At 31.6% G+C, this 18,549-nt stretch overlaps 3 gene segments (V, D, J or C); 2 read left to right on the forward strand and 1 right to left on the reverse strand.

Moving 5' to 3' along the window:
* LOC131534753 (Ig kappa chain V-III region MOPC 63-like) overlaps positions 1–18,549 on the reverse strand; it is a 274,184-nt gene that overhangs the window by 88,134 nt on the left and 167,501 nt on the right.
* On the forward strand, positions 913–1,411 carry LOC131534776 (immunoglobulin kappa variable 3-20-like). The segment is given in 2 exon segments: positions 913–1,002; positions 1,092–1,411. Coding segments are annotated over 2 exon segments (369 nt in total).
* On the forward strand, positions 16,192–16,704 carry LOC131534775 (Ig kappa chain V-III region PC 3741/TEPC 111-like). The segment is given in 2 exon segments: positions 16,192–16,283; positions 16,379–16,704. Coding segments are annotated over 2 exon segments (375 nt in total).

The raw sequence follows: 18,549 nt of genomic DNA on the forward strand, positions 1-18,549 counted from the left end.
GAGATCTGTAAGTGTTAAAAGTTTTAAATAGTGTTAAATGCTGCCAGTCATGTGACATTTTATTTATTTATTTTTTTAACTTTTTTTATTTTATTTTTTTACAGTGGTTACCATTGTGCTGAAGAGTAGCGCTGCCAATTGTGATTTTCACTTTGCTACAACTTAAAATATATAATAACTTCAAATCATAATTTTGCATTGAATCAAGATTCATTAATCAGCATGGAGCAGGCTTGTTTATTTTGAGTGTGTTTTTTTCTAAGTTTTATTGGAAGTTGTATCTTGGGTCAACATAATGGATTTAAGTTGAAAGAGCATCCTCTTGTTCTGTGTTACATAATCTTCATTGAAATAAGTTACAACAATAAAACTAGAATAGTATGTAGTATCAGAGAGAAATACCTCCTTAAAGCACATTCACTTTCTACAGTGTAGTTGCTGTTTGTTTAAAGGTGTACAGCTGCAGATAGTTTTAATTCCAGTGAATGTGAGTGAAGCATGGATGGATAGTATGATGTGGAGTTAAATTTATTTGAACATAAACTGACACATTTCATTTAATATGATCTTCATATATTATTTATAGCTGCTATTTCACAGAAATCACAATTTTACATGTAGGCATTTTTAAATAATAATAAAAATATACTATTAGGAAATTAAATCATCTCTGTATTTTTATTTTATTTTGAGACCAATTAATTATCTTTTTAATAATGTTTATGAATTAAGCAGTAAGTTAGTCCATGTTTAATGCTCAGCATATTCACCGCTGATCAGTGGTGTGATCTACCGTCTTCAGGTAAATGATCTAAATAGAGCGCGTTTAATTTGCATCGTCAGCACATGCTTCAGTGCTCTGAGAGTGTTTATAGTGCTGTGAGTTTAACACTTCATGACTGAGAGCAGATCACAACACAATCTTCATCATCACACAAGACAAAACAACTACAATGAACAACATCCTCATCCTCATCTGGACACTCACACTGTTTGCACAAGGTTTGTAAAACTTTCAGAATGATTATGAATTATTTTAAAATGTAAAATATACATTATTCTAATTTCTGTCCTGTTTTCCTTTCTTTCAGAGTGTAGAGGACAGTATACTGTAAGTCAGAGTCCATCAATAACAGCAGCTCAACCAGGACAAGAAGTCAGAATAAACTGTAAAACCAGCAGTTCAGTGTATAATAGTAACTACTTACACTGGTACTTACAGAAACCTGGAGAAGCTCCTAAACTCCTCATATATTATGCAACAAGCCGTTACACTGGAACTCCATCTAGATTCAGTGGCAGTGGATCTGGAAGTGATTTCACTCTCACCATCAGTGCAGTCCAGACTGAAGATACAGGAGATTATTACTGTCAGAGTTACCACAGCAGTGGTGATGTGTTCACACAGTGATAAAGAGTCGTACAAAAACCTCCGTCAGTCAGAGTCACAGTGACTGCACTGATACAGCTGAGAGATACTGCAGCTGCTCTACAACACAATCACACACAACACTGATCAGATCACACACACACACACACACACACACACACACACATAACACAACATCATTACATCAACATCAATCCTGTATTTCTGAGAACAATGAGTCAGTGTTTTAATATGATCATCATGTTTTAGGTGTAATACTGTATAATGATCTCTGTCAATCAAACTGAACAGACTACATTCAGTCACTTCTGCTGTCTGCTTTCCATTCGACCCACAGACAAATTTACAATCTTACACAATTACTGTCAGAACGATTGATTCTGTATTTGCAATCATAGATCTTTATGATTTTACAGACATGTTCATATACATTATCCCTTTGAAAGGTAATGGGTTTGTCTGTGTGCTCCCGGGTGGAAAAGACATACTATTGAATGTATTAAAAATATACTTAAAGTACATTTGTACATTTGTATCCACAACATGCTTATTTGAAGTGCATTAAAGTATATTTATAAAAACCATGCTAATAAATATATGCTTAGTTGAGCTTTTAAGTTAACACAAGCGTTTTTTTTTTTTTTACTCGTTTTAATTTTACTCTTACTTAAAGTATATTTTATGTGCACTTTGTATAAGAAGATAGAAAAATGATTCAGGTTTTATAGGGTTTAATGTATAAGTACTTTATAACCATGTGTAGGCCCGCTGTAATCTGTTTTAAATATTTCCACTATGAGCATGTGCTTCAATCTGCTTTTCAAAGGTAAGATATTTTGAAAAACATGTTTTATTTTAATATATTTTATATAACACATTAATTCACTACCGCATAAATACATTATAGCTATATGTGCATATGTTATTGTGTGTTCTAAGTGTATTCTTACAATGTATAAACTTCTAATGTATTATAAAAATAAAATTTAAAATTTAAAATAAAAAGTCAACTATGATTAAGTATTATAATGAGGATATTTAATTGCAAGAATTCTAAAAATTCTAATGTGCATGCAAATTATAATACATATATTCAAACACGGATGCAAAACTATTTATTTTTCCCTTTCACATGTCCTGTGATAAAGCAGTCTTTAAATACTACAGAGTCTGAACTGCAAGTTTCAAAAACAAAAAAAGTGACAATTCACTCGTGACAATAAACTCTTCTGTTTCTTTGTTTTTTTCAGCCATTTGCACGAAGTTTTTTTTTTTTTCTTCAGAAAATTTTGTTTTGATGCTTATATTCAATAATGTAATATTCATAGTATGGCATAACTGAAATGTTCTACAAATGGATAAAAAGAGCTCTGCCATAGCATTTCACTGATCTTTCATTTATTATGTATTTTGGTGAAGATGTTATATATGCTGCTGTACTTTGTACCATTACTACTGTACTGTACCATTTTTAAAACCGTAAAAAAGCAACTTAATAATAAACTAGTCTAATATTAATGCATTTCTAATGAGCTGATGCTATTGAAATGCTATTGAAGTGTCATTGAATGACATTAAAATGTTGTATTAAAAGGATATTTTAAATTAATTGTAAATAAATTAACTTAAATTGCACTAAATACACTTGAAGTGGTTCCAGTTTTACACAATTTAATATATTAAAATATATTGCAAATAGCTTAAAACTTGATCTTAAGCATATCTTGAAATATGCTTAATTTATTTATTGTTTCAACATAATACATTTAATATGCATTTAGTATAGCATCATTTAAATATACTATGTCCAAAAAAGCACAGTTTAAATATATTTTCTTTTCACCTGGACTGCTTGACTACAGCAGAAGTGAAACTGGTGTGTTTCAGTCCAGATCATGTAACCAATCAAACAGTGACTCTGGGAGCGTGGTCTGAAAATCTCATTTGCATCGTCAGGGTGAGTGATTGTGATCCTCTCAGAATAGAGCAGCTCTGTCTCCAGAGACCATGTTCAAACCCCAAGAGCTTTATTTGACTAGATTTACTGCTACTGATCGAGCTTCTGAAAACACCTGAACAAACACTACATGCATCTTCATCTGTTAGTTGAATGATGTTGTCAGACACAAATGGAGTTTGTTGAGAAGCTTTATTGAATGTTGCAGCAAACACAGCAGATTGAAAGATCAGCCAGTGCTTCGACACTAGAGCTCTCTTTCAGTATTGAGTTGTAAATGACTACAGCTGCAGCACTAGACTCATGTGAATCCTGCCTGACACAGGACACTCAGATACGGCTCATCTTCAGGAGAGAGCAGCGCCGCTGGAGAAACATCAGCACTGCGAGCGACTAACAGAGACTCTTGTGGAACGAGACCTCATGAGGAGCTCCAGCATGTGTTACTTTGCAGACATACTCCTCTCCCGCTCCCAGCGTGCTTTGCTGAGGGTCAGGACGCTACTGCGGCTGTAGCGGCCGTTCTGCTCGCTCTCTGCGCTGGTCACAACCCCCTCGGTGACCTCTGAGCCGTCCAGTGTCCAGCTCACCTGCGCCCCCTGTGGAGAGTAAGAGCTGAGCAGGCAGAGCAGTGCGGCTGAACCTCCAGAGATCTGCAGAGAAGAGGGCGGCAGCAGAGACACTGAGGGCTTCAGTGTGGGACCAGCTGCAGGAGACAAACACAACACATTCACAAACACAAAGAAAACACACTGCAGCTCCAGCACTCTTCTGCCCTGCAGCATTCACAGCATTTCAACACGACTTTCAGCAGCAGACATGAGGAGTGCAGTCAAAATCACAACAATCTCATCATTCATCACATTCAACATCACTACAGATGTACAATATACAAACTACACAATCACTAGATACATTTACATGAAACCTTATGAATGAAACTTAACATACTAAAGTCCTATTCGGACGGTAATTGTTTCTCAAATGGATGAAATTTTATTTTAATTAATTTTATAAAATTTTTTATTTACAAATTTATTATTACTATTGTGTAAAATGTAATTTAAAAATACTTATTATAAAAAAACGTATTCTTATTATTCCAAGCATACTTTATAATATATAATCCTATTTATTATTTGATTATTCATAGGAAAATAGACGTGCTATAGTTGTATGTAATTATACGCAACAGTTATGTATATAATAACTGTATATAGCCTAATACACATTTTAAAATTGTACTTCATACCAGCTGCTGCCATAATAAAGACCCATTTTGAATGTTTACGTGCTTTTCTTCTCTTTCTGCTCACATTCGCTGTGGTGGAGCAGTTATAAAATATTGTTCTTGTAAATACTTTCCAGCATTTCATTAATAAATATGTATGCAAATTACACCGAAGCGCAACAGTTATCTTACGGTGTTCAGGAGTGCTCAAGAAGGGTTTAAACAATGAATTTTGAATCGATTTCTTCTTGTAAACTCAGAGATGTGGATTCGGACGGCAGTTAAATTACCACACGATCTTGGTGTTTGTCAGAAAACAGTATGTAATTCTGCCGGGATTTTACGCGGTGGTGAGAGAAAACACCGACATCTGGATACGAATGGCATTAATATCAGCAACTACCCCCTGTATATGGTGAAAATCACTCACGTCCCCCTGAGAAACAATTACCGTCCGAATACGACTGCTTTCATTGCAGTTATTTTTATATCCAAACATAAAGATCTAATATTTGAATACATATATTCTCTTATATTTGTCTTTACAATTATCCAAAATGTAACAAAAATGTACACACAATTTTTTAAAATGTTTTTTTCTTGTATTATAAATCACTAATTTATAAACACAACATGAGATTCAAAATCATTGACTGAACTACAAAAGTAACTACATCTATATTCAAATATCACTTTTTTCATGTATGAAATCTATAATAAAAATGAAGTATTTATGAACACAGTGTAAAAATGAAGGAAAAGCAAACCTGAGATGAACTGATAAAACTCATATTGAGTAACATTATGGAAATGTGTTTAGACAAGATTTGTGTGTTCAGTAAGAATAATCCAGTTCTTAATGTGACAAAAATTTCAATTAAATATTAATTACACTTTTTTTTTTTTGGCTATTTTACCATTTTCTTATTTTTTCTAATTTTTTTTTTTTAAATTAAATTATAATATTTGTATATAGGAGAATTGAAAAGATAGACTTACCGAGCACCAGTTTAGTTCCTCCACCGAAAGTCAACCACAGTGATACAATCTAATGAAACACTCGTACAAAAACCTCTATTCCACTCGAGTGAACACAAACTCCAGCAGAGAGAGAAACACTTCAACACACTGATAGTAGAAACACCTCAGATGATGATAACCCTAAATAATATATAGCTGATGAAATGCTTTTCAAAAATTAAGAACAAATCACTTTCACACAAAATCCTTTCAAAATATTTGGTATTCTTTTCATAATCTGTTGAAGAGTTTAATCATCTAATTTACGATAGACTTGATTCAGTCTGACTTTATTGTATCATATATTTCTCGTTCATTCTCTTGTTGTGTGCTGACTAATATTTTTTTAAGGGAATATATTTGACGAGCTGTGACCTCTGAGGTGACCTTTGACCTCTATTATCATGATGATGTTGTGGAGTTTCTCATAATGATGCTTCTGTTCTTCATCTCAATTCATCATCACGATTCACAGAAAAACATGCAGCTTCAGTCAAATTAATGAGTAATTCTGAACTTTAGATTTATGTTTTTCAGTCTAGTCTCATTTGTCACAATTATGAATCCTGATTATCTTTTTACAAGAAAAAAAGACCACATGAAAAGATTTACCATATAGCAAATATGAACATAGATTCAACATTAAAAAGAGCACAATGGACATGGAATCAACCCCCCCCCCCCCCCATATAGGTTATTCTAAATACAGTTTAAAAAAAGTTAATTAGTATGATTTTAATAATACAAAAGTCATTTCAGTGACCAAAAATGTTATGCATTGGTATGTTGGTCCCTCATTAAGGTAGATGCTTTCAATTAATAGATACATTAATCATGAATGACTAGAAAAGGTGAACACATTATTTCTTCAGCAGCCCTTGAAACTGAAAATATTGCATCCACACTGACAGATGTTAATATAAAGACTAGTGTCACATAATCCAGCCAAACAACGAACAAAACAAAACAAGAAAACATTTTATAATTAGTCAATGTGTCATTATCAATAAATTGTTTAAAAACACTACTCTGAAAATAAAACATTACATATAAAGAGAGTTTATTAGTTTGGTAGCAGCTCAAGCTGTTGTAATCCTGCCCACTTCTTTGCATCGTCAGCACATGCTTCAGTGCTCTGAGAGTGTTTATAGTGCTGTGAGTTTAACACTTCATGACTGAGAGCAGAACACAACACAATCTTCATCATCACACAAGACAAAACAACTACAATGAACAACATCATCATCCTCATCTGGACACTCACACTGTTTGCTCGAGGTTTGTGTGATAAAATTTGATAATTATTATTCCTTCTTTGAATTGTGAAATGTACATAATTGTCAGATGTGTCTAAATTGTATTATTGTTCTTTCTTTCAGAGTGTAGAGGACAGATCACTGTAACTCAGAGTCCATCAATAACAGCAGCTCAAGGACAAGAAGCCAGAATAAACTGTAAAACCAGCAGCAGAGTGTATGGTGGTAGTTACTTACACTGGTACTTACAGAAACCTGGAGAAGCTCCTAAACTCCTCATATATCAGACATCAAACCGTTACACTGGAACTTCATCTAGATTCAGTGGCAGTGGATCTGACAGTGATTTCACTCTCACCATCAGTGGAGTCCAGACTGAAGATACAGGAGATTATTACTGTCAGAGTGCACACTATATCAGTAGTAGCTTGGTGTTCACACAGTGATAAAGAGTCGTACAAAAACCTCCGTCAGTCAGAGTCACAGTGACTGCACTGATACAGCTGAGAGATACTGCAGCTGCTGATGGATGTGATTCATCTCAATCACTCTTAGATCATTATATTACAATGCAGTACAATACAATATATTACACATCAATCTGATAATTAATTAAATCTGTACTGGTTAGGTTAATCGCTGTGATAGCTGAACTAAAAGGCTTAACTCTCAATATCTCCAAAACCATCCTCTGTCCACAGCATTGCAGTCAAAAACTTTTTTTTTTTTTTTTTTTTTTTTTTTTTTTTTTTTTTTTTTTTTTTTTTTTTTTTTTTTTTTTTTTTTTTTTTTTTTTTTTTTTTTTTTTTTTTTTTTTTTTTTTTTTTTTTTTTTTTTTTTTTTTTTTTTTTTTTTTTTTTTTTTTTTTTTTTTTTTTTTTTTTTTTTTTTTTTTTTTTTTTTTTTTTTTTTTTTTTTTTTTTTTTTTTTTTTTTTTTTTTTTTTTTTTTTTTTTTTTTTTTTTTTTTTTTTTTTTTTTTTTTTTTTTTTTTTTTTTTTTTTTTTTTTTTTTTTTTTTTTTTTTTTTTTTTTTTTTTTTTTTTTTTTTTTTTTTTTTTTTTTTTTTTTTTTTTTTTTTTTTTTTTTTTTTTTTTTTTTTTTTTTTTTTTTTTTTTTTTTTTTTTTTTTTTTTTTTTTTTTTTTTTTTTTTTTTTTTTTTTTTTTTTTTTTTTTTTTTTTTTTTTTTTTTTTTTTTTTTTTTTTTTTTTTTTTTTTTTTTTTTTTTTTTTTTTTTTTTTTTTTTTTTTTTTTTTTTTTTTTTTTTTTTTTTTTTTTTTTTTTTTTTTTTTTTTTTTTTTTTTTTTTTTTTTTTTTTTTTTTTTTTTTTTTTTTTTTTTTTTTTTTTTTTTTTTTTTTTTTTTTTTTTTTTTTTTTTTTTTTTTTTTTTTTTTTTTTTTTTTTTTTTTTTTTTTTTTTTTTTTTTTTTTTTTTTTTTTTTTTTTTTTTTTTTTTTTTTTTTTTTTTTTTTTTTTTTTTTTTTTTTTTTTTTTTTTTTTTTTTTTTTTTTTTTTTTTTTTTTTTTTTTTTTTTTTTTTTTTTTTTTTTTTTTTTTTTTTTTTTTTTTTTTTTTTTTTTTTTTTTTTTTTTTTTTTTTTTTTTTTTTTTTTTTTTTTTTTTTTTTTTTTTTTTTTTTTTTTTTTTTTTTTTTTTTTTTTTTTTTTTTTTTTTTTTTTTTTTTTTTTTTTTTTTTTTTTTTTTTTTTTTTTTTTTTTTTTTTTTTTTTTTTTTTTTTTTTTTTTTTTTTTTTTTTTTTTTTTTTTTTTTTTTTTTTTTTTTTTTTTTTTTTTTTTTTTTTTTTTTTTTTTTTTTTTTTTTTTTTTTTTTTTTTTTTTTTTTTTTTTTTTTTTTTTTTTTTTTTTTTTTTTTTTTTTTTTTTTTTTTTTTTTTTTTTTTTTTTTTTTTTTTTTTTTTTTTTTTTTTTTTTTTTTTTTTTTTTTTTTTTTTTTTTTTTTTTTTTTTTTTTTTTTTTTTTTTTTTTTTTTTTTTTTTTTTTTTTTTTTTTTTTTTTTTTTTTTTTTTTTTTTTTTTTTTTTTTTTTTTTTTTTTTTTTTTTTTTTTTTTTTTTTTTTTTTTTTTTTTTTTTTTTTTTTTTTTTTTTTTTTTTTTTTTTTTTTTTTTTTTTTTTTTTTTTTTTTTTTTTTTTTTTTTTTTTTTTTTTTTTTTTTTTTTTTTTTTTTTTTTTTTTTTTTTTTTTTTTTTTTTTTTTTTTTTTTTTTTTTTTTTTTTTTTTTTTTTTTTTTTTTTTTTTTTTTTTTTTTTTTTTTTTTTTTTTTTTTTTTTTTTTTTTTTTTTTTTTTTTTTTTTTTTTTTTTTTTTTTTTTTTTTTTTTTTTTTTTTTTTTTTTTTTTTTTTTTTTTTTTTTTTTTTTTTTTTTTTTTTTTTTTTTTTTTTTTTTTTTTTTTTTTTTTTTTTTTTTTTTTTTTTTTTTTTTTTTTTTTTTTTTTTTTTTTTTTTTTTTTTTTTTTTTTTTTTTTTTTTTTTTTTTTTTTTTTTTTTTTTTTTTTTTTTTTTTTTTTTTTTTTTTTTTTTTTTTTTTTTTTTTTTTTTTTTTTTTTTTTTTTTTTTTTTTTTTTTTTTTTTTTTTTTTTTTTTTTTTTTTGTGCAGGTCTTAAAAAGGTTTTACAAGTCTTGAATTTAAGCTTAAATATCCTGCAGATACCCTGGCCAGGCAAAACCATCAATTGTTTTTAAAATAAAATACTGTAACACTTTTATGGACCAATTCTCACTATTAATTAGCATGCATGTTACTATTGGCTCTTCATTAGTACTTATAAAGCACATTTTAATGCTTTATTCTGCATGACCATATTACATCCTTGCATCCTACCCCATAACTATTAACAAGCAGCAAATTAAGAGTTTATTCAGGCAAATGTCATATTTAATAGTTGGTTAATTGTGAGAATTGGAGCTTAAAATAAAGTTTTCTCTGGTTTGTACAAAGTTAATTTTGACCTGTGTTGTGGTTAGTTTAATCACTATAGAGGCTGAACAAAATATAGTCTTGATGCTGAACATCCCAAAATATCATCCATTGTCCACAGAGTTGCAGTCAAAAACTGAATTAACTGAATTATTATATTTAAAAATTAAAATACAAAGAATCAAAACACGTATCTGTCTGTGCAGCAGCACGTCAGACTGTGAGGTCAAAAACACATTTGAAGCGTCACATTTTAAAAGAAGAACCTGGATGATCCTCAAGACTTCCTTTTTTGTTCAGCAGAAAGCAAACACTTTCATTCATAAGAAGAGCCTCGTAGCAGCAGTCAAGCACAGTCGCTAGTGTGATGCTTTGAGGATGATTTTTGTTGCATCAGGAACTGGACGCTTTGCAAACATTCAAGTTTTGGGAATGGCACAGTATCTTTCTTATATATTTATTTAAGATAACTGGCTCATCAATAACAAGAGCAGACTTTTTGTAACATTTAAACTGTATTTCTGAACATTGTACAGTTCTGCAAAACACTGATAGCAAATTATGCAAATAATAAATGATAGCAATACAGATGTGTCTACATTCTGTCGGCTCTGTCTCATATGTAGTGATGAGTATTCGTAAGTCAAGTTATTCACTGAACTGCTTTCTCCTAAACAGTCCTCTTTCTCTTTGGAGAATGTGCTTCATTCCAGAGAATCTGTTTGTCTAAACAGTCCTGTATGTACTGTTTTAAAAGGAGACACAGAATAGAGGTCATAGGTCACTAACAGGCGGACCACGGTCCGGGTCCGGACCCAGAAGCCGTCCCATATGGACCCGGACCTACATATCTAGCTTCTATTTCAACTGGCGCAGCTTTTGTAGTCTTTACAGTAGTGGACTCCGGTCCTTTTGACATAATGAAATAAATACCAAACGCTAATTTCTAGTAATTCAAATTTATATCTAGCAGATCAAGGTCAGCTCTAGAGCTGTTTGGGTGCAGTCGTGCGAGCAGTGATGAGAGCAGAGAGTGGCCCGCTGCGCGCAGACATGAAACTTTCAGTGGGTGAAAAACAATGGCATTTTCAAAAATTAGGAAAGGTCCTTAAAAATCTTAAATGTTACAAGAAATTCTTAATTATCATTTCAGGAGGTCTTAAATGTGGGGACTGAAAGACAAGAATTGCGATTAAACTTAAAAAGGCTATTCATTGAATAAATATGAAATCAACCCAAGTTTTTAAGCAGCAAACACGCAGAGTTGTAAATGTGAACTGGCGGATCAACAAGAAGATAATGTGTTATAAAATGTAAACAATTAAGGCAGTAAAATATATTTATGTGTTATTAAATTAATATAATACTTAATTGTTTTTGTGAAAACCTGCATCTGAACTCAATCATATTTTTTACAGTCATTTAATTCTTTTTTTTTTTTTTTTTTGTGCAGGTCTTAAAAAAGGTTTTTACAAGTCTTGAATTTAAGCTTAAATATCCTGCAGATACCCTGGCCAGGCAAAAACCATCAATTGTTTTTCATATATAATTGTTCGGACCTTGGCTGGTGGGGAGGGTTCATTACTGGACCTCGAGCCGTTTTAGTTGAAGACCCCTGTCCTAAACAGTGTAGGGTTTGATACATAAATATAATTTTAATTTAGCTCAAAGGGAATCATTTGTGATTTTATAGGGAATTTGAACAGAATCACCGTTTTGCGGCTGATCACTGAGTCGGCAGCGATTCACTGAACGAGCCGTATAACATCAACTCTGCACTGGATATTAAAATCCAAAATATAGTGAAAACACTATTAATAAGCACAGTAACAAGATCGGCAGATTAAGACATTAACTTGTAAGCACAAAACACAAGATACTTCTCTTTTGAATATAAATAAGACTTTATTTATATAAACCTAAGACATAAACTAATCTAACATGAACACACGCATTCACACATTCACACGTTGCAGAAAGAGAGAAAGGATGAGTTTAGAGAATGAGAAAGTGAAATCCCAAGTTTATAGCAATATGTGCTATTGCATAGACCTGAACAAACCATCAATCACTTAATTAACCCTCGCATTGAGTTTCTCAATGAGGCTAAAATTTATATTAAATGCACCAGTTCAGTTAGAATCTGGAGTTGTTTTACTTGCGTTGCGTTTGGTTACAGGAATTCCCTTCTGTCTTCGTCGTCGTTGCAGGAAAGGGGTTTTCCCGAGTTGGTGATTGGCTGGAAGTTCAGTAGTCTTTGAAGTGAGGTCTTGGGAAGCCAATGGTTGGGCGTTGGCTGAGGATGGTCTTGCAGTCCGTTGCTGGTTGAAGTTTGAAGCGGGTGCAGTCGGAGCTGGACTTTGCAGCAAACTTAACTTTTGAACACGAGACTCAACGGAAAGAAAAGAAACTACAGTAAAAGAATAAAATTAGTAATGAGACTAGGTGGTTTTTCTTCTCATCGTGGTGTTAGGTAGCAACTGGCCTGTAGGCCAGAGCACGCTCAAAGAGCGCTAAAACAGCGTCAAGACGCGGTGGCGAGAAGAAGAAGGATGAGAGAGAAGAAGGGGAGATTTGATGCTGTCCTGAGGTTTTAAACTCAGCTTTTTGGACACATCCCATCTGGTGTCTTGACCAATTAGATAGGCTATTATCTTAGCTAGGGTTGTTCCTTCCATCATAAATCAGCATGTTATCAGTCACATGGTCTGAACTTTAAACACTCTTGCAAAGTATAATTTTGGATGTGATTTCTATAACCAGAATATGATACATTTGACAAAGAATCAGTTGGAAGAAACGTTTCAAGCTAGAATCGTCAAGCTCATACATACCAAACACGACTAACCTTAAAGTCATTCAATAGTTATTAGAAAGACATACATAATATGTGCTTAAAACATGGTAGTCTAATGTGTGGTTACATACATAATATAGTGTTATGCCTAGAAAAGTTCCTTTTAGAATGATTTTATATGCATATGAAAAGAAAGTCTCTGTGTAGATCTGTGGAGACCAAAAGACATGTTCTTTGGACAGAAGGATTTCCGTCTGGTTCTTTGTCTTGTATGTGTGGGGGAAAAGTCAATCTAAAGAAGCTCGTGATTTCTCTTGTGGAACACATGTGATGGCCATCTCTTTGACCATTAATCTTGATTATTTACCCCAAATTTGACGATCTCCTTCCTGCGTTGAACACTTATCAATAAGTGTTCTTTTGTCTTAATGTTGCAAACTGTTCTGGAAGAGGCTTGTTGGTTAGGCTTGCTCCAGAGGTCGGAGATAGGCATCTTTACAACGTTGTCATGTTCTCCTGGAATTTCGGCTCCTCATGTTTCGATGTCCTGATCGAATCTTAGTTTTGTCTGACTCGTTCTGATGCTACAAAATATTTAAGTTTTTAAAACTAATAGTTATGAGTACTCTGAACTTATTTCAGTTGAGTTCACTAAATAAGATATATGCCCAACAAGTCACGGTAACTCAAACCGCTTGAGTAAACCGATTGCCTTAAAACCCAAGTTAGGATAACTCAAACCATTTGATGAAACTTATTGTCTTAAAACATTTAAGTTTTAAATCTAACAATTATGAGTGCACTGAACTTATTTCAGTTGAGTTCAGTAAAATAAGATATACATTGCAGTTAAGTAATTAAGTGATTAATTAAGTGCTGATTGAGCATTAGTGATGAACACCTGCTGTTAACAAACAGAATCACTGAAGAAAGAGAAACACAAGAACTACAACTGACTTTAGACACATGCTTAGATGAAATCAACTGAAATAAAATACATTAAATCTCAAGATCTGATTAAACAACCCCACAAACAGCATCACCAGCTCCACTTATTAATAACCAGACTGACATCTACAGAAGATCTTATTGAGAATTAACTAAGGTTTAGATGTTGATTTATTGTTTCATTTGAAGTAACCATGTTAGAGATCAGTGTCTGCTTTAGTTGGGCTCTTGACCCTTGACTTCTGTGTTAGTAGTTTTCTCTCTTTTCTCTGGTTGTTGTAACCATGTGTTTTCAAACATATTTGTTACAACTCAAAAGCCCAGAGGAAGTGATCAGTAGTTGGTTGTTATATATTTATAATGACAATCATCTGTTAGTGAGCTGATCTCATTGAGAAACACAACTCGTTGCGTGTCTAACCTCTGATTAAATTAATGTATTGATTATAGTAAAAGCGATTCTAAGAGCCACTGGTTCTGGGATAGTCAGTTAATAGAAAGGACTAACAGTTACTGCAAAATTATTATTTACCCTCTTTGCAGAACACAATCCCTGCATCTCCTTCCTGCGTTGAACACTTATCAATAAGTGTTCTTTTGTCTTAATGTTGCAAACTGTTCTGGAAGAGGCTTGTTGGTTAGGCTTGCTCCAGAGGTCGGAGATAGGCATCTTTACAACGTTGTCATGTTCTCCTGGAATTTCGGCTCCTCATGTTTCGATGTCCTGATCGAATCTTAGTTTTGTCTGACTCGTTCTGATGCTACAAAATATTTAAGTTTTTAAAACTAATAGTTATGAGTACTCTGAACTTATTTCAGTTGAGTTCACTAAATAAGATATATGCCCAACAAGTCACGGTAACTCAAACCGTTTGAGTAAACCGATTGCCTTAAAAACCCAAGTTAGGATAACTCAAACCATTTGATGAAACTTATTGTCTTAAAACATTTAAGTTTTTAAATCTAACAATTATGAGTGCACTGAACTTATTTCAGTTGAGTTCAGTAAAATAAGATATACATTGCAGTTAAGTAATTAAGTGATTAATTAAGTGCTGATTGAGCATTAGTGATGAACACCTGCTGTTAACAAACAGAATCACTGAAGAAAGAGAAACACAAGAACTACAACTGACTTTAGACACATGCTTAGATGAAATCAACTGAAATAAAATACATTAAATCTCAAGATCTGATTAAACAACCCCACAAACAGCATCACCAGCTCCACTTATTAATAACCAGACTGACATCTACAGAAGATCTTATTGAGAATTAACTAAGGTTTAGATGTTGATTTATTGTTTCATTTGAAGTAACCATGTTAGAGATCAGTGTCTGCTTTAGTTGGGCTCTTGACCCTTGACTTCTGTGTTAGTAGTTTTTTTCTCTCTTTTTCTCTGGTTGTTGTAACCATGTGTTTTTCAAACATATTTGTTACAACTCAAAAGCCCAGAGGAAGTGATCAGTAGTTGGTTGTTATATATTTATAATGACAATCATCTGTTAGTGAGCTGATCTCATTGAGAAACACAACTCGTTGCGTGTCTAACCTCTGATTAAATTAATGTATTGATTATAGTAAAAGCGATTCTAAGAGCCACTGGTTCTGGGATAGTCAGTTAATAGAAAGGACTAACAGTTACTGCAAAATTATTATTTACCCTCTTTGCAGAACACAATCCCTGCATCTCCCTCCTGCATAATCTGTTTTGTTTTTGTAGTTGGAAGTCAGCGCACGGACAATTTGCGGGCTATATTTTTTTAATACTTCCAGTCTCGCTCGAGAACAACGGGCTGATGCACACAGGTTCTCGCGTTATTTCCTTATCACTTCGCGTGTGTTTTGTTGTGAAACGTGGTTTGCGGATCAGACAGAGTTGTCGGCGATTCTTCCTATTGTGAAATCGCAATGTGAAAGCCCCTGTCGCCGATCCATCGTGCAATGTGAACACAGCAGCGACTGAATGCTACCCCAGATAGTCACGCAGTGTGAAAACAACAGCGATCCGACGAGTTTGAAAATCGTGCAGTGTGAACTCGGCATGACTTGTTGGGTTTTACAGTGTATCTGAATGTGCTCCTCCTGAACTTTGTTAATAAAACATCATTTGGTTACAAAATGTAGACTGGTCTAATCTGAATAATAATAAAAAATGGTAATGAGAAAGACATACTTTACAACCTTATTTATAATCAGTGAATATCAAAAACGTGCTGGGCTAAATGTGCTCATTGTGTGTTCATATGGTAGTACTTTTACAAGTTTATAACTAATAAATGCTCAGGAAATGGGTAAAGGAGTCGAAACACTCTTGCACACAGATATCTTCTGCAAGGAGACGCCAGTACTGAACTGTAATGGGCAAAAGTTCCTATGATAACAAGAGACAGGTATGCTTTAACATTTTGTCCTGTTTAGGATCACATCTTGTGACAGCACGTCCTGAAAAGGTGGGTCTCTGTCTGCTTGTTTGATGTGCAGCAAGGTTTGGATGGCAGCTTGCACACTTAAAATGAACCACACTAACTGAGCAAGTTTGTTTTAATCGGATAACGTTTCAACTCTGTAAATCCTGCCCACTTCTTTGCATCGTCAGCACACGCTTCAGTGCTCTGAGAGTGTTTATAGTGCTGTGAGTTTAACACTTCATGACTGAGAGCAGAACACAACACAATCTTCATCATCACACAAGACAAAACAACTACAATGAACAACATCATCATCTTCATCTGGACCATTGCAGCTTTTATTGAAGGTAAGATATAAACAATTTGACACTGGTGTTGCTGTTCTTGTAAAAATATGTGATGTAGTTTTGGACACCAATTGATTTTATTTTATCTTCTTCAGAATCCAGAGGAGTCACTCTGACTCAACCTGAAGTTAAAACTGTCCAGCTCGGTCAAACAGCTACAATAGAGTGTCATATAGATGTAGGAATATACAGCAGCCTCTTACACTGGTATCAGCAGAAACCTGGAGAAGCTCCTAAACTCCTCATATATCAGATAAACAACCTCTGGTCAGGAACTCCATCTAGATTCAGTGGCAGTGGAACAGCAAGTACTGGAAAAGATTTCACTCTCACCATCAGTGGAGTCCAGACTGAAGATACAGGAGATTATTACTGTCAGAGTTTCCACTATCCAAACAGTAAATATGTGTTCACACAGTGATAAAGAGTCGTACAAAAACCTCCGTCAGTCAGAGTCACAGTGACTGCACTGATACAGCTGAGAGATACTGCAGCTGCTGATGAGAGGATCACAAACAATACGAGGACACAGTGTATCAAATATTTAAAAGTGTATTCGTGAGATATACCAAGCAAATGTAATATAATCACATATCACTTCATAGATTTTCACATTGAAAATTCCCCTAGTGAAAATAAATATACTAAAATGTATTTGAAATACATTTCATACTAAGTATACTACAAATATAAGGTATACACTGAAACTGTACTTTTAACATACTAAACTATTATACTTAAAATCTGCTAAATTGGAACAACTAATTTTGTACTTAATGCACTTTAATTACGTCTCAATCGATGTGTCAGTAAATATGTTAATAGATTTGATTTTGAACTATAGTAGAGTTGTTCGTACAAAACACAAAGTAACAGTTCTCCAAGATTTCCCTGGTCTTTATTATATTTTGGTGTCATTGACTTATGATCAAGTCTTGACAGTAATTTATTATCTGGCTAATTTCTTTCATATAATTTTCACACACAAAAATGGATGAATGTAGTTCATTATTTAAAGCTTTGCAACAATAAATAATTCACTGAAAGCTGCTGATGTTTGTGCGGAGAAAGATCAGTCAGAGTGGTTCAGTAACAGCTGTGAGAGACACAGGTGCTTCTCAAACGGAAGGCTGCATATCTCCGCTGCCACGTCATCAAACGAGGCTGAAGGCCATCTCTATCGGGAGGATCCTTGGAAGGCAGCCTTCGTTTCGCGTCCTTCATTCAGCTGTATTTGAAGGATGCATGGGATATCCTTTGTGACCTTCAATCACCCACAATCCTTTGTACCAATTCCATTTCATGAAAATAAACTGACGAAAAACGAGTCATTAATGAGCTTGTCTGAATTTATTATGAAATGTTAGACAAAAAGAATGTTTTCGGACATGAAAGCATAGATGTTATTTTTTGTTTTGGTGTAAATTACTCAATAAACGCTAAACTGCCAATAACTTAAGCCACGGGGTGACTGTAGACAGCTGTGATTCATTGTATTGCATTAATAGAAAGCCAAATAATATAAAGATTTGTAATACAAAGTATTTTTCCAAAACTAAGTTTTAGTAGTATTTTCATGCCGTAACGGTGAGGGCGGGAACATATGTTACGTAGCCCCACGCGCACTTACTAGACCGTCTTATTCTAGCGTTTATATGCTGAGGAGGACTCTAAGACTCTGAAGGACTGAACTAGGAAGCCTAGTATTGCACAGTATGTGAATGCATTTACTGAATGAAAGTTGGGTAAAGCCTACATGTGTGGTTCTGAAACTAATTAACAAGCAAAAAATTGATACATTCGTAGTATTTAACAAAAATATATCCCCAATTAAATAAAAGAACAATACATTTAATAAATACATTAGTATTTAATACATTTAGTAAATGAATCACGTATTTCTAGAACAATGTTGAGTGGTTTATTCTCTATACACGCAGAAAGGGGGCATCACTAGCATGTGAATGAACATTTATCTCACCATCAGCAGACATGAGCATTTAGACAAGCAGCTGATGATTGATTGTCTTCAACATATCACTTTGAATACATTCACAGGGTTGGGGTGTAAGAGAATACATGTAACTTACATATTTAAAATATAAAATATGAGTGAATGTATTTCATTACAGTTACATTTTAAATGGGTGGTAATCAAATCACAGCTACCTCCGGAAAGTATTTTATATTAAGTGATTGCTTTGATTAATTTGAATTAAAGTTTAAATTAAATTAGTCACATTATAATCTAAACTGTAATGGGCAA

Source organism: Onychostoma macrolepis, chromosome 25 (assembly GCF_012432095.1).
Source record: "Onychostoma macrolepis isolate SWU-2019 chromosome 25, ASM1243209v1, whole genome shotgun sequence".
Taxonomy (NCBI): domain Eukaryota; kingdom Metazoa; phylum Chordata; class Actinopteri; order Cypriniformes; family Cyprinidae; genus Onychostoma; species Onychostoma macrolepis.